This window comes from Phocoena sinus, chromosome 10 (genome assembly GCF_008692025.1).
Source record: "Phocoena sinus isolate mPhoSin1 chromosome 10, mPhoSin1.pri, whole genome shotgun sequence".
Lineage (NCBI taxonomy): Eukaryota > Metazoa > Chordata > Mammalia > Artiodactyla > Phocoenidae > Phocoena > Phocoena sinus.
This window is the reverse complement of record NC_045772.1, coordinates 76,087,914-76,106,698: the sequence shown is the minus strand read 5'-3', so window position 1 is coordinate 76,106,698 and position 18,785 is coordinate 76,087,914. Positions and strand designations below refer to the sequence as shown.

At 36.6% G+C, this 18,785-nt stretch overlaps 1 protein-coding gene across 7 annotated transcripts in view; it reads left to right on the top strand.

The window, feature by feature from the left end:
• DNM1L (dynamin 1 like) overlaps positions 1-18,785 on the top strand; it is a 62,268-nt gene that overhangs the window by 10,861 nt on the left and 32,622 nt on the right. For all 7 annotated transcript variants that reach the window (XM_032647232.1, XM_032647235.1, XM_032647234.1 and 4 more), the window contains exon 2: positions 17,711-17,858. In XM_032647232.1, coding sequence (XP_032503123.1) covers positions 17,711-17,858 — 148 coding nt within the window. The remainder of the gene's footprint in view (positions 1-17,710; positions 17,859-18,785) is intronic.

Here is an 18,785-nt window from a genome sequence, read left to right as displayed (position 1 = left end):
GGAAGTCCCCTTCATTTTGTTAATGTGGTGTATGACATTCATTTGCAGATGTTGAGTTATCCTTGCATCCCTGGAATAAATCCCACTCGATCATGGTGTGTGATCCTTTTAATGTATTGTTGAATTCAGTTTGCTATAATTTTGTTGAGAATTTTTGCATCTATGTTCATGAGGGATATCGGCCTGTAATTTTCTTTTCTTGTAGTGTCCTTGTCTGGTTTTGGTATCAGGGTAATGCTGGCTTTGTAAAATGAGTTTGGAATTGTTCCCTCCTTTTCTTTTTTGGAAGAGTTTGGGAAGGAGTGGTGTTGATTCTTCTTTGAGTGTTTGGATTCACTGGTGAAGTTGTCTGCTCCTAGACTTTTGTTTGTTGGGTGGTTTTAATTACTGATTCAGTCTCCTTGCTAGTAATTGGTATGTTTAGATTTTCTTTTTCTTCATGAATCAGCCTTGGTAGGTTGTATGATAGGAATTTGTCTATTTTGTCCAACTTTTTGGTGTATAGTTTTTCATGCCAGTTTCTCATGATCTTTTGTATTTTTGTGGTATCCGTTGTGACCTCTCTTTCATTTCTTATTTTATTTATTTGAGTCCTCTGTTTTCCTTGGTGAGTCTAGCTAAATGTATGTCCATTTTATCATTTTAAAGAACCAGCTCTTGGGCTTCCCTTGTGGTGCAGTGGTTGAGAGTCCGCCTGCCGATGCAGGGGACATGAGTTTGTGCCCCGGTCTGGGAGGATCCCACGTGCCGCAGAGGGGCTGGGCCCGTGAGCCATGGCCGCTGAGCCTGCGCGTCTGGAGCAACGGGAGAGGCCACAACAGTGAGAGGCCCGCATACCGGAAAAAAAAAAAGAACCAGCTCTTAGTTTCAGTGATCTTTTCTAATTGTTTTTTTTTTTTTAAGTCTCTATCTCATTATTATCTGATCTGATCTTTGATATATCCTTCCTTTACTACTAACTTTGGGCTTGCTTTGTTTGTTTTTTAATAGTTCCTGGAGGTGTAAAGTTAGTTTCTTTTTCTTTTTTTTTTTTTTTGTGGTATGCTGGCCTCTCACTGCTGTGGCCTCTCCCGCTGCAGAGCACAGGCTTCAGACGCGCAGGCTCAGCGGCCATGACTCATGGGCCCAGCCAGTCCGCGGCACGCGGGATCCTCCTGGACTGGGGCACGAACCTGTGTCCCCTGCATCGGCAGGCAGACTCCCAACCACTGTGCCACCAGGGAAGACCTAAAGTTAGTTTCTTTATTTGAGATCTTTCTTGTTTCTACATGTAGACATTTATTGCTGTGAACTTCCCTCTAAAAACTACTTTTGCTGCATTCCATAAGTTCTGGTATGTGGTTTTTCTATTTTTATTTGTCTCAAGATATTTTTTGATTTCTGTTTTGACTTCTTCTTTCATCCATTGGTTGTTCAGTAGCATATTGTTTAGTACCGTGAATTTTCCAGTTTTCTTCTTATGATTGATTTCTAATTTCATACCATGATGGTTGGAAAAGGTGCTTTATACGATTTCAGTCTTCTTAAATTTATTAAGCCTTGTCCTGTGGCCTAACATGTGATGTATCCTGAAGAATGTTCCATTTGTGCTTGAGAAGAATGAGTACTCTGTTGCTTTTGGGTGGAATGTTCTGTATATGTATAGTCCGTCTGGTCTAACATGTCATTTAAGGCCAATGTTGATTGATTTTCTATCTGTATGATCTATGAAGTCCCCTACTCTTATTGTATTGCTGTGTACTTCTCCTTACATGCCTATTAATATTTACTTTATATATTTTGTGCTCCTATATTGCATGCACAAATACTTGCAAATGTTATATCCTCTTGTTAGATTGACCCCTTTATCATTATATAATTCCTTTTTTTCTCTTAATGGAGTCTTTGTTTTAAAGTCTATTTTGTCTGATGTAAGTATGGCCACCCCAGGTTTCTTTGGTTTCCATTTGAATGGGAATATTTTTTTCCATCCTTTCACTTTCAGTGTGTGTGTTTCCTTACATCTGAAGTGAGTCTCTTGTAGGCTGTGTAGAGATGGCTCTTGTATTTTTTTTTTTTAATCCTTTCAGGGTACTCTGTATCTTTTATTTGGAGAATTTAGCCCATTTACAGTTGAAGTAATTTTTGATAGGTATGTAAATGCTTATTGCCACTTTGTTAATTTTTTTCTGGCTGTTTTGTAAATTCCTTTGTTTTTTTCTTCTCATTCTTTTTCTTTGTGATTTTCTGTAGTGGTATTTTTAGATTCCTTTTCTTTATCTTTTACATTTCTACTATAGGTTTTTGGTTGGTGGTTACCATGAGGCTTACTTAAACCAGCCTTTATTTATAAGAGTCTATTTTAAGTTGATAACATCAGTACAGTGCGTTCTAAAGCTCTACATTTTACTCCCCTACCTTGCACATTTTATGTTTTTGATGTTATAACTTACATCTTTCTAATCTTTTTTTTTTACATCTTTCTAATCTTATGTATCTATTAACAAGTACTGCAGTTATAATTATTTTGACTACTTTTGTCTTTTACTCTTCATACTAGATTTATAAGTGATTAACCTACCATCTTTATGTTATATTATTCTGAATTTTACTACATATTTACCTTATTTATGTATTTATTTATTTATTTACTTTTGGCTTTGTTGGGTCTTTGTTTTTATGCGAGGGCTTTCTCTAGTTGCGGCAAGCAGGGGCCACTCTTCGTTGCGGTGCGCAGGCCTCTTACTATTGCAGCCTCTCTTTTTGAGGAGCACAGGCTCCAGATGTGCAGGCTCAGTAATTGTGGCTCACGGGCCCAGTTTCTCCACGGCATGTGGAATCTTCCCAGACCAGGGCTCAAACCCATGTCCCTTGCATTGGCAGGCAGATTCTTAACCACTGTGCCACCAGGGAAGCCCTACATATTTATCTTTACTAGTGAAATTTATAGTTTAATGTTTCCCTGTTACTAATTAGCTCTCTTTCATTTCAGCTTAAAGGAATCCCTTTAACATTTCCTGTAAGGCCAGTCTAGTGGTGATGAACTCCTTCAGCTTTTGCTTGTCTGGAAAACTCTTATGTCTCCTTCCATAGTGAAGGACAACTTTTCTGGGTAGAGATTTCTTGGTTGGCAGTTTTTTTTCTTTCAGCACTTTGAATATGTCATGCCACTCATTCCCTTCTGGACTGCAATGTTTCTATCCAAAAATCTGCTGATGATTTTAGGGGGGATTTTCCTTATACATAACAAGTTGTTTTTCTGCTGTTGCTTTTAAAGTTCTCTCCTTGTCTTTAACTTTTGACATTTTAATTATAAATGGTGTGGGTCTCTTTGGGTTCATCTTTTTTGGAACTCTCTGAACTTCCTGTATCTGAATGTTATTTTCCCTGGGTTAGGGACATTTTTAGCTGTTATTTCTTCAAATAAGTTTTCTGCCCCTTTCTCTTTTTCTTCTTCTGAAACTCCTATAATGTGAATGTTGGTCCACTTGATGTTGTCCTATAAGTCCCTTGAACTGTCTTTTCACTGCTGAGTAGATGAGTTCCAGTGCCCTCTCTTCAAGTTCATTGATCCTTTGCTTCATGTAGTCTGCTGTTGAACCTCTGTTTGGTACTTTCTTGTATTTTCTTTCTGTTGAAAGTCTCTCTTTGTTCACTCATTTTTTTGAGCTTGTTTAGCATTTTTATGACTGTTAATTTGAACTTTATCAGATATATTATCTCCATTTCATTAAGGTTTTTTCCTGAAGTTTTACCTTGTTCTTTTGTTTGGAATAGATTCCTCTGTTTCTTTATTTTCCTTGACTCTCTGTGTTGGTTTGTATGCATTAGCATAAACAGCCACCTCTCCAAGTCTTGCAGATGTTGTGAGTTCCCTCGTAATTGTGGGTCACTACATGTGGGGTGAGGTTTATGGTGAGATTGTGTCTTAGCCTCTCCAGCCTGTTTTGATATGGGTTTTTGTCATTTGCCTGATATGTAGGAGTTGCTCAGCTAATTTTTTAGTTTCTTTCAGAGGGAATTGTTCCATTTCTAGCTGTAAATTCTGTGTGTCCATGGTAGGAGGTGAGTTCAGGATCCTCCTATGTTGCCATCTTGAACTGGAACTGATACACACAATATGTTTAAAAAAAAAAAGAAAGAGTTGCCAGTGTTTAAAAATTGGTGGATTTAATGGAAAGGGCCAGGTTTCTGGTTTTTCCTTTAAAAAAATCAGAAAATCTGATAACACTACACCCACATTTACAATGGATTTGAAAAATGTCTGCTTTAGATGGGTCAGGCTGTATTTAGTTAGCCTTCCTTCCTTATCATAATGTATGTGTTGCTCTTTTTTATAGTTTGAAGACAGCAATGAAATGTTAACATGTTTTCATGTTTCTATAAAAAGGGGAAAGTTAAAGACTACCTGGGAAATATTCTTATATTTTTACTATTCCTGAGAGACAGTCTTTTATTTTGTGAGATGTGAGATCTTATATTTTTAATACGCAAACAGAATGTCAGAAGAATACAATCTGATGTCATTTTGACTGAAGTCAAAATTGATTTGATTTACCCATTTACCCATTACCCAAATCAATTGAGTTGATTTACCCATTCAGGTTATCTGCTTTGTTTGTGGGGGCAGTTGAGTTTGTAACCCATGTTCGTTAGTTTGCTAGGGCTGCCATAACAAAATACCACACAAGACTGGGTGGCACATAAACAACATGTGCACAGAAGCAACAGAAATTTATTTTCTTACAGTTCTGGAGACTAGAAGTCCAATATCAAGATGTAGGAAGGTTTGGTTTCTTTTGAGGCCTCTCTCCTTGGCTTGCAGATGGCTGCCTTCTCTCTGTGTCCTCACATGCTCTTTCATCTGTGTGTCACATCCCTAATGTCTCTCTGTTGTCCCCAAATTTTCTTTTTTAGTAAGGACACCAGTCAGATTGGATTAGGGCCCACCCTAATCACCTTGTTTTAACTTAATCACCTATTTGAAGGTTGTCTCCAAATATGGTCACATATTGGGGTATGAGGTACACCTTCTAAGGGGGTTAGAGCTTCAACATATGAGTTTTGGGGAGATGCAGTTCAGTCCACAATAACCCGTCTTCAAAAAAATCTATATGTAGATACATAAAAATGTACAACTAACTGAAAATTAGTAGCCATAAAGGAGACTAAGGTAGATAATCACAGTAACAAAATGAGGTTAATACAGGATTTAGGAGAGAAATTTAAAAAGTATTTTTTGTTTATACCTATACTTTGTATTGTCATATTTAAGAAGAAAGAACAAAACGGCATAGTGGGTGGGAGTGATGGAGAACAACAGTCACACTAACATTGTTGAAAACCTAATTTATGAAATAGAAAAACAACTTGAGGAATTCTATTAAAAGACAAATCAAAACCATATGTTATGAAATTTATTAGAGATGAGAGACTTGATGGTGAGAGCTAAGAGAGCCAAAATCCTTTTCATAGTTGATTGAGAAAGAACACTTGGATGGACAAAGAATAATCAGACAGTGAGCCAAAGTCCCCCACATCTTCAGATTTCAATTGCTGGGCACAAATATTGAAAGGATTGACATACCCTGGGTAAATTTCTGAAATCCAAACTTATACAAAACCCCAGAATTCTCCAAGTGTCAAAATAGAAGGAAGGAGGAAAAAAAGATTTCCTAAAAGGGAAAGAGAATCAGACTGGCATCAGACTTTCAATCTGCAACAGTAAATGTTAGATGCCATGGAGAAATATTTAAAATTTAGAGTTCTCAGAGGGATTCATTGTGATTATAGAATTCTGTATTCATCTATACTATAACCATTATTTGAATGCAGTGAAACATACTGAACAAGAGAGAACAGAAAAATTTTTTTTAAAAAATTCCTTCATTTCCCATCCAAGGTATTGTGAAATAAAATTGAAATATTACCTGAATTGCTTCCAGATCTCTGTTGTAGCTTGAATATAGTACTTGGAACTTTCTAGCAGAGTTGGACACCTAAGCTAGTATAAATCACTTGTACAGAAGGCCAGGGTGGACAAAGGGACTAGTCCGTAACCTATATCCAAGCTGTGTGTGGCTATACCAGGTGTCTGCTTAGGGTATGGGAGGGTGGTGGAAATGGAGCTTCTTTAATTACCTCATCAATATGAAATCCCGTACCACATTTGAGGCATTAAAAATTATTTTGAAATATTGAAAACATCGAAAAGGTACAAAGGATAATATTAGGACACCATTGTATCTACTTCCCAGTTTAAGAAAAAAAATATTAACTATCTAGATGAATTTTCCTTCTTCCCACAGAGACATAACCAATTTCCTGAATTTAGTGTTTATCACGCCTATGCATTTCATTTTACATATAGTACATATGTAGATAACGTAAGTAATATATATTGTTTTACATGTTTTACACTTACCTGAAGTAAGTGATGTCAAATAGTATATATTCCTCTTCAGTGTTATTTTTACACAATCATACATGTGAGATTTACCCATACATACACATATATATTCCTAGTTTGCTCACTTATACTGCTGTAATCGAGTATATAAATATATCAAAATTTCTCCTCTCCTTGAATATTTGAGTGTTTGCCCTTGTTTGCTATAGCAGTTGTAGTAAACAACAGTGCTGGAAACATTCCTAAGAATGCTTCATTGTACACGTTTGAGAATTTCTCTAAAGTATCAAGTAGTGGAATTACTAGACTGTAGGATATATATATTTTCATTTTTACTTGATATTCCTACTTGCTCCTCAGAATGTTTGTAACCATTTACATTCCCATGTACAGAGTGGAGTTTGTTTATTTGTTTATACCTATACTTTGTATTGTCACATTTTAAATTTATGGTATTTCATTGTCCTTTTTATTGCAGTTCCCTGATTACTAATAAGTTGGAGCAAGTTATTTCTTGGCTCTTTGTGGTTCTGTTGTGAGTTTCTGTTCATGTCTCTGCACATGATTTTCTATTATAGTATTCATCTTTTTCTTAATGGTTTGTAGGAGTCACTTTTACATTTTGGTTGCTAATTCTTTGTCAGTTACATGAGTCAGAAATATTTTCCCCCAATTATTGGGGCTTCCCTGGTGGTGCAGTGGTTGGGAATCCACCTGCCAATGCAGGCGACACGGGTTCGAACCCTGGTCTGGGAAGATCCCACATGCCGCAGAGCAACTAAGCCCGTGCACCACAATTACTGAGCCTGCACTCTAGAGCCCACGAGCCACAACTACTGAGCCAACGTGCCACATCTACTGAAGCCTGCACACTCTAGAGCCTGTGCTCTAGAGAAGCCACTGCAATGAGAAGCCCATGCACCACAACAAAGAGTAGCCCCTGCTCACTGCAACTAGAGAGAAAGCCCGTGCACAGCAAGGAAGACCCAACGCAGCCAAAAAATAAATAAATTAATTTAAAAAAAATATTTTCCCCCAATTATTTTGTATGAGTAAAATAAATTTCAATTTTGCAGTAGGTGAATTAACAATCTTTTCTTCTCTAGTTTGTACTTTCTATCTCAAAGTCATGAAAATATTCTTATGTTCTCTGATGTATAAAGTCATGATTTTTAACAGTTGTTTATAATTGTTCTGGAATTTGTGAAATGTATAGTTAACTGGTTTTTAGCATGTCCATAGAGTTGTGCAACCATCACCATAATCTAATTATATATTGTATCATCCCAGAAGGAAAGCTTGTATCCATTAGCAGTCACTCCCTACTCTCCTCTGCCCCCAATGTTAGGCAGCCACTTAATCTACTTTCTTGCTTCTTCTGGACATTTCATGTAAACAGGATCAAATAATATGTGGTATTTTGTGACTGACTTCTTTCACATAGTATAATGTTTCTGTGGTTCATCCATATTATAGCATGTATCAGTACTTTATTCCTTTTTATGACTGAATAATATTTAAAAACTTACATAAAACTAAACATTAGTCTGAGTATTTCAAAGTGGGTTAAATTTCTTTGTTGGGGATTCTGGGAAGATGACAGCAGTGGTAGAATCGTTTCCTAATCCTTGTATGACTTTCCCATAAAAACAGAACAAATAAAATAGGAAAACTCAAAATCCATGAACAACATTTAGAAGAAAATTAGTTGAGCATATTTCTCTCTACAAACACTCAAACACCAGTAGTTTGGGGATAGACCACTAACAGCTCCAAGACCTGTGTATTATTGTCTATGAAGGAAGAAGGAAGCAGTGGAACTTTAAATGAATGTGAGAATTGAAAAATAGCCAAAAGGCAATCACTGGAAAGCCTGGAGGGCCAGTTTACAAATGCCAGCTGAAACTGGGAGGGGTTTTGCACACACTGATAATGGGTGAGTGAAAGAGGTCTTTTGTAAACCCTTAAGGGACTGGAGGACCTTGAAACTTCTAAAACCAACCAAAGCTACCTTCCAGGACCAATCTGCACATGAGAAGGAACTGACATTACAATTAAACATCCCCTGAAGAATACAAAGAAAAGAGAAGGTCCAGATAAAAGTGGTGGAGAGGAACAGAATCAAGATATCTCAGAAAACAAAGAACTTTATTTCCAAACACTGTACAAAAACAAGAGGGAGTTTTAGAGTGAAGTTAGAATAGCTATTCTAGGCCAAAACTCCTTCTGAAACTTCAGGAAAATGAACTTCATTTAAATATCAACAATATGAAATGATTGTTGTCAAAAGTTTACAAAGTATCTGAAGAAAAATGGGACTCTAAATAGCATTCCTATAGACAATGAAAGCACACCAGAAAGACGTCCACAAAACAGATGAAAACCATTAGATATGAAGACAAAAGGCAAGTCAAAAGACATTATAATGAGAATAAGGCATTTCAAAAAAAAAGTTTGCATAAGAAAAACATTTTTTAAATGCTAGGTGGTAGAACTTTGTGAAATATTAGAATTGAAAGAAAATTTATTTTAGAAATGACAAATTAGAAGGAAAACACCAGGGCATATAAACATAACAGATAATACCTTTGAAAGAGAAAGATGTTGAAAAGGAGGAAGACATTTTTAAAGATGGGATAAAAAGGAGCTGTAAAAAGAATTTGATAGAAATTGACATATTGAAAACAGGCAAGGAAGATCCAACATATGTATAATAGGAATCCCCAAAGAAGAAAAAAATGATGGCAAGGGAGCAGAACAGATACGAAAACTTACAATTTAACTGAATTAAAAACAGACTTGGAACTCCATTTTGAAAGAGCTCAGCACATGCCTGAGAACATTGACACAGCAAGACCAACACTAAGACACAGTCTAGTAAAATTATTGAACTTTAAAGGAAAAATAAAAATTCTTCAGACTTCTAAGCAAAATCAGGGAAGGAAAATCAGTTTATTATATTTTTCAACAGTAAAAATTTATGAGAGAAGATCTGTTCTTATTATGAGAGAATTTATGAGAAAAGACACAATTTATTATGGAATTCCATATTTAAGATACTCAAGAAAGCATGAGCCCAATATTTTACATATAACCAAACTGTTTTTCAAGTACAAAAGTCACAAACTGTTATCAGTGTGCTAGAACTGAAGAATATTGTTCCCATTGGCTCTTCCTGAGGAATCTTCAGGAAGAGAATCAAAATGACTAGAGAGACATTAATATAAGGACTGACAGTACTATACATATACTTGTAGAACCAAGACTTAGTGGGGTTAAAAAAAGGAGGAAGTACAGTCTGTAAACAGATGAGAAGGAGAATAGAGGAATCATGTGCAAAATATTTAAAAAACTATTTTCAGTAATCATATTGGTGGTGGTAGTATTGGTATTATGATTTGGAGACTGTGTGTAATGTGAAATAAAAAGCAAATGAGTGTTTTCTTTTAATTTGGCCACAAACTGTGTCCTTGAGAACCAAGATTCTCAGTATAGAAGAAAGAAGATAGAGATGACTCATACTGAGAGATGTATGTGTGTGTGTAGGGTGGATGGGCCAAATAACCCTCTTCCCCAGAAAACAAATCCAGCAAGAAGAAATTAACAGTACTAAAAATAAATAATTACAAAATGAAATCAATAAAATACAGATTTGACCAATAAAATCAATATAATAGTCAATTGGGAAATCTGGTCAGAAAAAAGAACATAAAGATAAAATATTAGAGGACCAAGAGACTGTCATATAGATTGAAGTAAGCCAGAGAGAGAAAAACAAATATATATTAATGCATATATGTGGAATCTATAAAAATGGTGAAGATGAACCTATTTGCAAAGCCAAAATAGAGACATAGATGTAGAGAACAAACGTGTGGACACCAGGGGGAAAAGGGGTGGGTGGGTGGGATGACTTGGGAGATTGGGATTGACATATATATATGCCTAGGTATAAAATAACTAATGAGGACCTGCTGTACAGCATGGGGAACTCTACTCAGTGCTCTGTGGTGACCTAAATGGGAAGGAAATCCAAAGAGGAGGGGACATGTGTATACATGTGGCTGGTTCACTTTGCTGTGCAGCAGGAGCTAGCACAACATTGTAAAGCAACTATACCCCAATTAAAAAAAAATATTTTTTTTAATGGGGGAAAAAAGATAAAATACTAGAAATAAGAAAAGTGAACAATTTCTAAGAATATTATAAGTAGTTATGCTTATAAATTTGAAAATCCATGAGAATTACTTGACTTTTCTGGATAGATTTTTAATCAAACACATAAAGAACAGGAAATTTCCGTGTTTTTTTTTTAACATCTTTATTGGAGTATAATTGCTTTACAATGGTGTGTTAGTTTCTGCTGTATAACAGTGAACCAGCTATATGTATACATATATCCCCATATCTCTGCCCTCTTGCGTCTCCCTCCCACTCTCCCTATCCCACCCCTCTAGGTGGTCACAAAGCACCTAGCTTACCCCTCCCCATCCCTGTGTCCTCAAGTCCATTCTCTACGTCTGCATCTTTATTCCTGTCTTGCCCCAGGTTCATTAGAACCCTTTTTTTTAAGATTCCATATATGTGTGTTAGCATACAGTATTTTTCTCTTTCTGACTTACTTCACTCTGTATGACAGACTCTAGGTCCATCCACCTCACTACAAATAACGCAATTTCGTTTCTTTTTATGGCTGAGTAATATTCCATTGTATATATGGGCCACATCTTCTTTATCCCTTCATCTGTCAATGGACACTTAGGTTGCTTCCATGTCCTGGCTATTGTAAATAGTGTTGTAATGAACATTGTGGTACAGGTCTCTTTTTTTTTTTTTTTTTTTTAACAGGTCTCTTTTTTATTTTTATTTTTTAACATCTTTATTGGAGTATAATTGCTTTACAATGGTGTGTTAGTTTCTGCTTTATAAGTGAATCAGCTATACATATACATATACCCCATATCTCCTCCCTCTTGCGTCTCCCTCCCACCCTCCCTATCCCACCCCTTTAGGAGGTTACAAATCACGGAGCTGATCTCCCTGTGCTATGTGGCTGCTTCCCACTAGCTACGTCAGTGCCACTCTCTCACTTCGATCCAGCTTACCCTTCCCCCTCCCTGTGCCCTCAAGTCCATTCTCTATGTCTGTGTCTTTATTCCTGCTCTGACCCTAGGTTATTCAGAACCACTTTTTTTTTCTAGACTCCATATATATATGTGTTAGCATATGGTACTTGTTTTTCTCCTTCTGACTTACTTCACTCTGAGTCCATCTACCTCACTACAAATAACTCAATTTTGGATTCCTTTTATTTCATTTTCTTCTCTGATTGCTGTGGCTAAAACTTCCAAAAGTATGTTGAATAATAGTGGTGAGAGTGGGCAACTGTGTCTTGTTCCTGATCTTATAGGAAATAGTTTCAGTTTTTCACCATTGAGGATGATGTTGGCTGTGGGTTTGTCATATATGGCCTTTATTATATTGAGGTAGGTTCCCTCTATGACTACTTTCTGGAGAGTTTTTATCATAAATGAGTGTTGAATTTTTTTGAAAGCTTTTTCTGCATCTATTGAGGTTATCATATGGTTTTTATCCTTCAATTTGTTAATATGGTGTATTGCATTGATTGATTTGCATATATTGAAGAATCCTTGCATTCCTGGGGTAAACCCCATTTGATCATGGTGTGTGATTCTTTAAATGTGCTGTTGGATTCTGTTTGCTAGTGTTTTGTTGAGGATGTTTGCCTCCATGTTCATCAGTGATATTGGCCTGTACTGTTCTTTTATTGTGACATCTTTGGTTTTGGTATCAGGGTGATGGTGGCCTCGTAGAATGAGTTTGGGAGTGTTCCTTCCTCTGCAATTTTTTGGAAGAGTTTGAGAAGGATAGATGTTAGTTCTTCTCGAAATGTTTGATAGAATTCACCTGTGAAGCCATCAGGTCCTGGGCTTTTGTTTGTTGGAAGATTTTTAATCACAGTTTCAATTTCAGTGCTTGTGATTGGTCTGTTTATATTTTCTATTTCTTCCTGGTTCAGTCTTGGAAGGTTGTGCTTTTCTAAGAATTTGTCCATTTCTTCCAGGTTGTCCATTTTATTGGCATATAGTTGCTTGTAGTAATCTCTCATGATCCTTTGTATTTCTGTAGTGTCTGTTGTTTCTTCTCCATTTTCATTTCTAATTCTGTTGATTTGAGTCTTCTCCCTTTTCTTCTTGATGAGTCTGGCTAATGGTTGATCAATTTAGTTTATCTTCTCAAAGAACCAGCTTTTAGTTTTATTGATCTTTGCTATTATTTCCTTCATCTCTTATTCATTTATATCTGATCTAATCTTTATGATTTCTTTCCTTCTGCTAACTTTGGGTTTTTTTTGTTTTTTCTCTAATTGCTTTAGGTGTAAGATTAGGTGGTTTATTTGAGATTTTTCTTGTTTCTTGAGGAAGGATTGTATTGCTATAAATTTCCCTCTTAGAACTGCTTTTGCTGCATCCCATAGGTTTTGGGTCATCATGTTTTCGTTGTCATTTGTTTCTAGGTATTTTTTGATTTCCTCTTTTATTTCTTCAGTGCTCTCTTGGTTATTAAGTAGTGTATTGTTTAGCCTCCATGTGTTTGGTTTTTTTTAAAGTTTTTTTCCTGTAATTGATATCTAGTCTCATAGCGTTGTTGGAAAAGACACTTGATACAATTTCATTTTTCTTAAATTTACCAAGGCTTGATTTGTGACCCAACATATGATCTAGTCTGGAGACTGTTCCATGAGCACTTGAGAACAAAGTGTATTCTGTTGTTTTTGGATGGAATGTCCTATAAATATCAATTAAGTCCATCTTGTTTAATGTGTAATTTAAAGCTTGTGTTTCCTTATTTGTTTTCATTTTGGTTGATCTGTCCATTGGTGAAAGTGGGGTGTTAAAGTCCCCTACTATGATTGTGTTACTGTCTATTTCCCGTTTTGTGGCTGTTAGTGTTTGCCTTATGTATCGAGGTGCTCCTATGTTGGGTGCATAAATATTTACAATTGTTATGTCTTCTTCTTGGATTGATCCCTTGATCATTATGTAGTGTCCTTCTTTGTGTCTTGTAATAGTCTTTATTTTAAAGTGCATTTTGTCTGATATGAGAATTGCAACTCCAGCTTTCTTTTCATTTCCATTTGCATGGAATATCTTTTTCCATCCCCTCACTTTCAGTCTGTATATGTCCCTAGGTCTGAAGTGGGTCTCTTGTAGACAGCATATATACAGGTCTTGTGTTTGTATCTATTCAGCCAGTCTATGTCTTTGGGTTGGAGCCTTTAATCCATTTACATTAAAGGTAAGTATCGATATGTATGTTCCTATTACCATTTTCTTAATTGTTTTGGGTTTGTAATTGTAGGTCTTTTCCTTTTCTTGTGTTTCCTGCCTAGAGAAGTTCCTTTAGCATTTGTTGTAAAGCTGGTTTGGTGGTGCTGATTTCTCTTAAATTTTGCTTGTCTGTAAGGTTTTTAATTTCTCCGTGGAATCTGAATGAGATCCTTGCTGTGTAGAGTAATCTTTTTTTTTTTTTATTTATTTATTTTTTTTTTTATTTTTTTTATTTTTTTTAGAGTAATCTTGGTTGTAGGTTTTTCCCTTTCATCACTTTAAATATGTCCTGCCACTCCCTTCTGGCTTGCAGAGTATCTGCTGAAAGATCAGCTGTTAACCTTATGGGAATTCCCTTGTATGTTATTTTTTGCTTTTCCCTTGCTGCTTTTAACATTTTTTCTTTGTACCTAATTTTTGATAGTTTGATTAATATGTGTCTTGGTGTGTTTCTACTGGGATTTATCCTGTATGGGACTCTCTGTGCCTCCTAAACTGGATTGACTATTTCCTTTCCCATGTTAGGGAAGTTTTCAATTAAAATCTCTTCAAATATTTTCTCAGACCCTTTCTTTTTCTCTTCTTCTTCTGGGACCCCTATAATTTGAATGTTGGTGCATTTAATGTTGTCCCAGAGGTCGCTGAGACTGTCCTCGATTCTTTTCATTCTTTTTTCTTTATTCTGCTCTGCGGTGGTTATTTCCATTATTTTATTTTCCTGGTCACTTATCTGTTCTTCTGCCTCAGTTATTCTGCTATTGCTTCCTTCTAGAGAATTTTCAGTTCCATTTATTGTGTTGTTCATCATTGTTTGTTTGCTCTTTAGTTCTTCTAGGTCCTTGTTAAAAGTTTCTTTTATTTTTTCCATTCTATTTCCAAGATTTTGGATGTCTTTACCATTATTCTCTGAATTCTTTTTAAGATATAGTGCCTATTTCCTCTTCCTTTGTTTGGTCTGCTGGGTTTTTACCTTGCTCCTTAATCCGCTCTGTGTTTCTTTGTCTCCTCATTTTGCTTAGCTTACTGTGTTTGTGGTCTCCTTATCACAGGCTGCAGGTTCATAGTTCCCATTGTTTTTGGTGTCTGCCTTCTTTGGGTGAGGTTGGTTTAGTGGCTTGTTTAGGCTTCCTGGTGGAGGGGACTGGTGCCTGTGTTCTGGTGGGTGGGGCTGGATCTTGTCTTTCTGGTGGGCAGGGCCATGTCTGGTGGTGTGTTTTGGGGTGTCTGTGAACTTAGTATGATATTAGGCAGCCTCTGTGCCAATGGGTGGGGTTGTGTTCTTGTCTTGGTAGTTGTTTGTCATGGGGCGTCCAGCACTGGAGCTTGCTGGCCTTTGCGTGGAGCTGGGTCTTTGCGTTGAGACAGAGATCTCTGTGAGAGCTCTCACAGATTGATATTGCACAGGGCTGGGTGGTCTCTGTTGGTCCAGTGTCCTGAACTCGGTCTCCCACTTCAGAGGCTCAGGCCTGACACCAGGCTGGAGCACCAAGACCCTGTCAGCCACATGGCCAGGTACGTGGAGATTTTCTTGCCTTTTGGGAAGTCTGAGGTCCTCTGCCAGTGTTCAGTAGGTGTTCTATAGGAGTTGTTCCACATGTAGATGTATTTATTTATTTATTTTTAATGCAGTACGCGGGCCTCTCACTGCTGTGGCCTCTCCCGTTGCGGAGCACAGGCTCTGGACGCACAGGCCCAGCGGCCACGGCTCATGGGCCCAGCCGCTCCGCGGCATGTGGGATCCTCCCAGACCGGGGCATGAACCCGTGTCCCCTGCATCGGCAGGCAGACTCTCAACCACTGCACCACCAGGGGAGCCCCTGTAGATGTGTTTTTGATGTATCTGTGGGGAGGAAGCTGATCTCCATGTCTTACTCCTCTGCCATCTTGAAGGTCCCCCTTGCGTGTTGTTTAAATTATTTTAGAGTACAGAAAAGAAATGGGGGAAGCACCCGTTTTACTTATGAGAGTGGCAGACCTGGACTCCAAAACCTAGCAAAACCGGATGTGCCACATAATCTTAAATTTGACACTCCTTATCCACTCAACATTACTTTTCTCCATCATAGGGGACCTTTCTGGACAATAGGAATGCCCTCTGCCTATTGGGTTTGGAAATGGGGAGCCTTGGCAGGACTTAGAGAAAGGAGGAGACTAAAGTCTGGGTATTTATTCCCCTGGCTTACTTCCTATGTGTAGGTGCCTTTGGCTGGCTCTCTAAAAGTTCTCATCCATCTTTTGGAGCTTGTGAGTGATAAGAGCTGCTCTGTCATTACCAGCCCACATTATTGCACTATCCCTTGTGATCCCCCTCTTCCAAAACTTTGTAAATAGTCCACTTGTAAATAAACTTTCCTTAAATTATTCTAACTTGAATGGGCCATCTGTTTCCTGTAGACCCTTTCTGATACAGTAGATGAGTTTAGGGTGTTTGCTTTTGTAGAAGTATGAAATTAGAAGATGTACTAGTTTTGACTAAGAAAAAATACAGTAAGGAAAACATTCTGTTACAGAAAAATATGAATTACAAAGTTGAAAAAATAGAAAATGTGTAAACATTTATGTATAATATAAAAATGCATAATAGAGACAAGTTTATATATTATTTGATTATATACTGTTTATTAGTATTGTGTCTATGTTAAATTTCCTCACTGTGATCATTGTAGTGTGGTTGTATAGTAGAATGCCCTTATTCTTAGAGATATGCCACTATACTTAGGGATGAACTGTCATGACATATTAACCCGCTCTCAAAAGGGACAGCAAAAGAAAAGATGTGTGTGTGTAAGAAGAGACATAAAGCAAATGTGTCAAAATACTAATAATTAGTTAAGGTATATGGTACTTTTGTTACAGTATATGGGTATTCACTGTTAATATTCTTGCAACTCTTGTGGCTTTGAAATTTTCAAAATAAAAAGTTTGGGGAAAATATTCAAAACAACAAAAAATAAATACTTATATGGATAAAGATCTTTATAAACTAATAAGACACATAATATACCAGCATTTGAACAAGCAAATCACTGAAGGAGAAATACAAAAGGCCCTTAAACAAAGTGATACTAGGCTGAATAATAAAGAAATGCAAATTTAAATGAACTGTCAGTGTTTATCTATCAAAAAAAAGTAGCAAAGACTCAAAAAAGTGGTAATGCCCAATGCTGATGGGGATGCAGCAGATTGAACATAAAGCATAGCTTGGTGCCCCCCATCTTGTAGTGTGCAGTCTGCTAGTATCTGAATGCATAAAATCTGTATGCTCTTTAATCACAGCAATTTCATTTAATGAACTAAGTAAATCTAATGAGGTAATAGGATAAGTGAGTAAGGTTATATGTACAAAGTATGTTTATTGCAGCATTGTTAATAGTGGCAAGGACCATTTAAATGTCCATCAGTTGGGGTTTGGTTTTACATACAGAATACTATTTAACTATTAAGCACAGAAGTAAATATATTGATATGGAATGATATCCCTGATTGTTATATTAAAAATAAAAGTGGGTTAGAGAAAAATACACATAGTACTACTATCCCATTTAAAGTAAAGTATCTACATATTCTGGGCATAATTTTATGTATACCAATATTATATAGGTTTTGAAAATACCTAATATTATATGGTTGAGAGTATCAGAAAAGGTAGGAAAATTATGGGGAATTGGGGCTTTCATATTGTCTCTCTCTTTTGTTTTGAGTTATAAATTTTTATATATCCCATGAAATAATCATAGATATTGTTACCACATAACTAATTGATTTTGCACTAGGGTATATATTTTCTCTTTTTGTACTTTTTTATTTTAAAGAAATAAAGATCATATAATAGAAAATAAACTTCATTTTAAACTTTCATTTTAAAAGACTTGGCAATAATTTTTTTAAAGTAATTATATAGCATAGTCTTACTGAGTTACAAAAAAATCTGTTAAGAAACTCATTTTGCTCTTGTGTATTCCGTTTTCAGAGCAGTGGAAAGAGCTCAGTGCTAGAAAGCCTAGTGGGGAGGGACCTGCTTCCCAGAGGCACTGGTATTGTCACCCGGAGACCTCTCATTCTGCAGCTAGTCCATGTTTCACCCGAAGATAAACGAAAAACAACAGGAGAAGAAAATGGTAAATTTTAGAATTGGAATATAAATTATTTAAAAATTCTTCATTTTTGGTCCAATCTTCAAAAGATATGAGCTAATTAGAAATTAGTGGCTGTAGCAAAATCAGGAGTCTTGTGAAGAAAAGTGGTATGCATCTTTTCTCGTTAAAAAAGAGTAATTTTTGTTGTTTTTGAGGACCGTGAGTCAACTTGTTTGAAAGAGAACCTTTCTGGTAATTCAGTTTAGTAAACTGTTGTTAATGCTATTTAGTGGAGGATCTAGTGAGCTACTTGGTAAACGAGAATCAGTTATTTTTAAAAGATTTTGTGTCTTTTGGAGTGTTTTAAACTTTTTTTCCTTGTGTTTAAAACAATGTTTTTGCTTTTTCACTTTGTTTTAGAATTGAAATATTTTCTTTTTTTCCCCATGCCAGGCGGCACGTGGGATCTTAGTTTTCCGACCAGGGATCGAACCTGTGCCCCCTGTAGTGGAAGCGCAGAGTCTTAACCACTGGACCACCAGGGAAGTCCCTAGAATTTAAATATTTTAGATTCTAGTTTAAATATTTACTTTTAAATAAAATTAAAATGATTTAGCTTTTCAGCCTGACAATGTTATCTTACCTTCCCTTTTCTGGTCTTGCCATGTGTCTGCTAATTTTGAATCTTTGGCCCTTCAAATCTAAGATGAATATTATTATTTATTTATTTATTTATTTATTTATTTATTTTGCAGTATGCGGGCCTCTCACTGTTGTGGCCTATCCCGTTGCGGAGCACACGCTCTGGACGCGCAGGCTCAGCGGCCATGGCTCACGGGCCTGGCCGCTCCACGGCATGTGGGATCTTCCCAGACCGGGGCACAAACCCGTGTCCCCTGCATTGGCAAGCGGACTCTAAACCACTGCGCCACCAGGGAAGCCCTAAGATGAATATTATTTTTAGAAAGA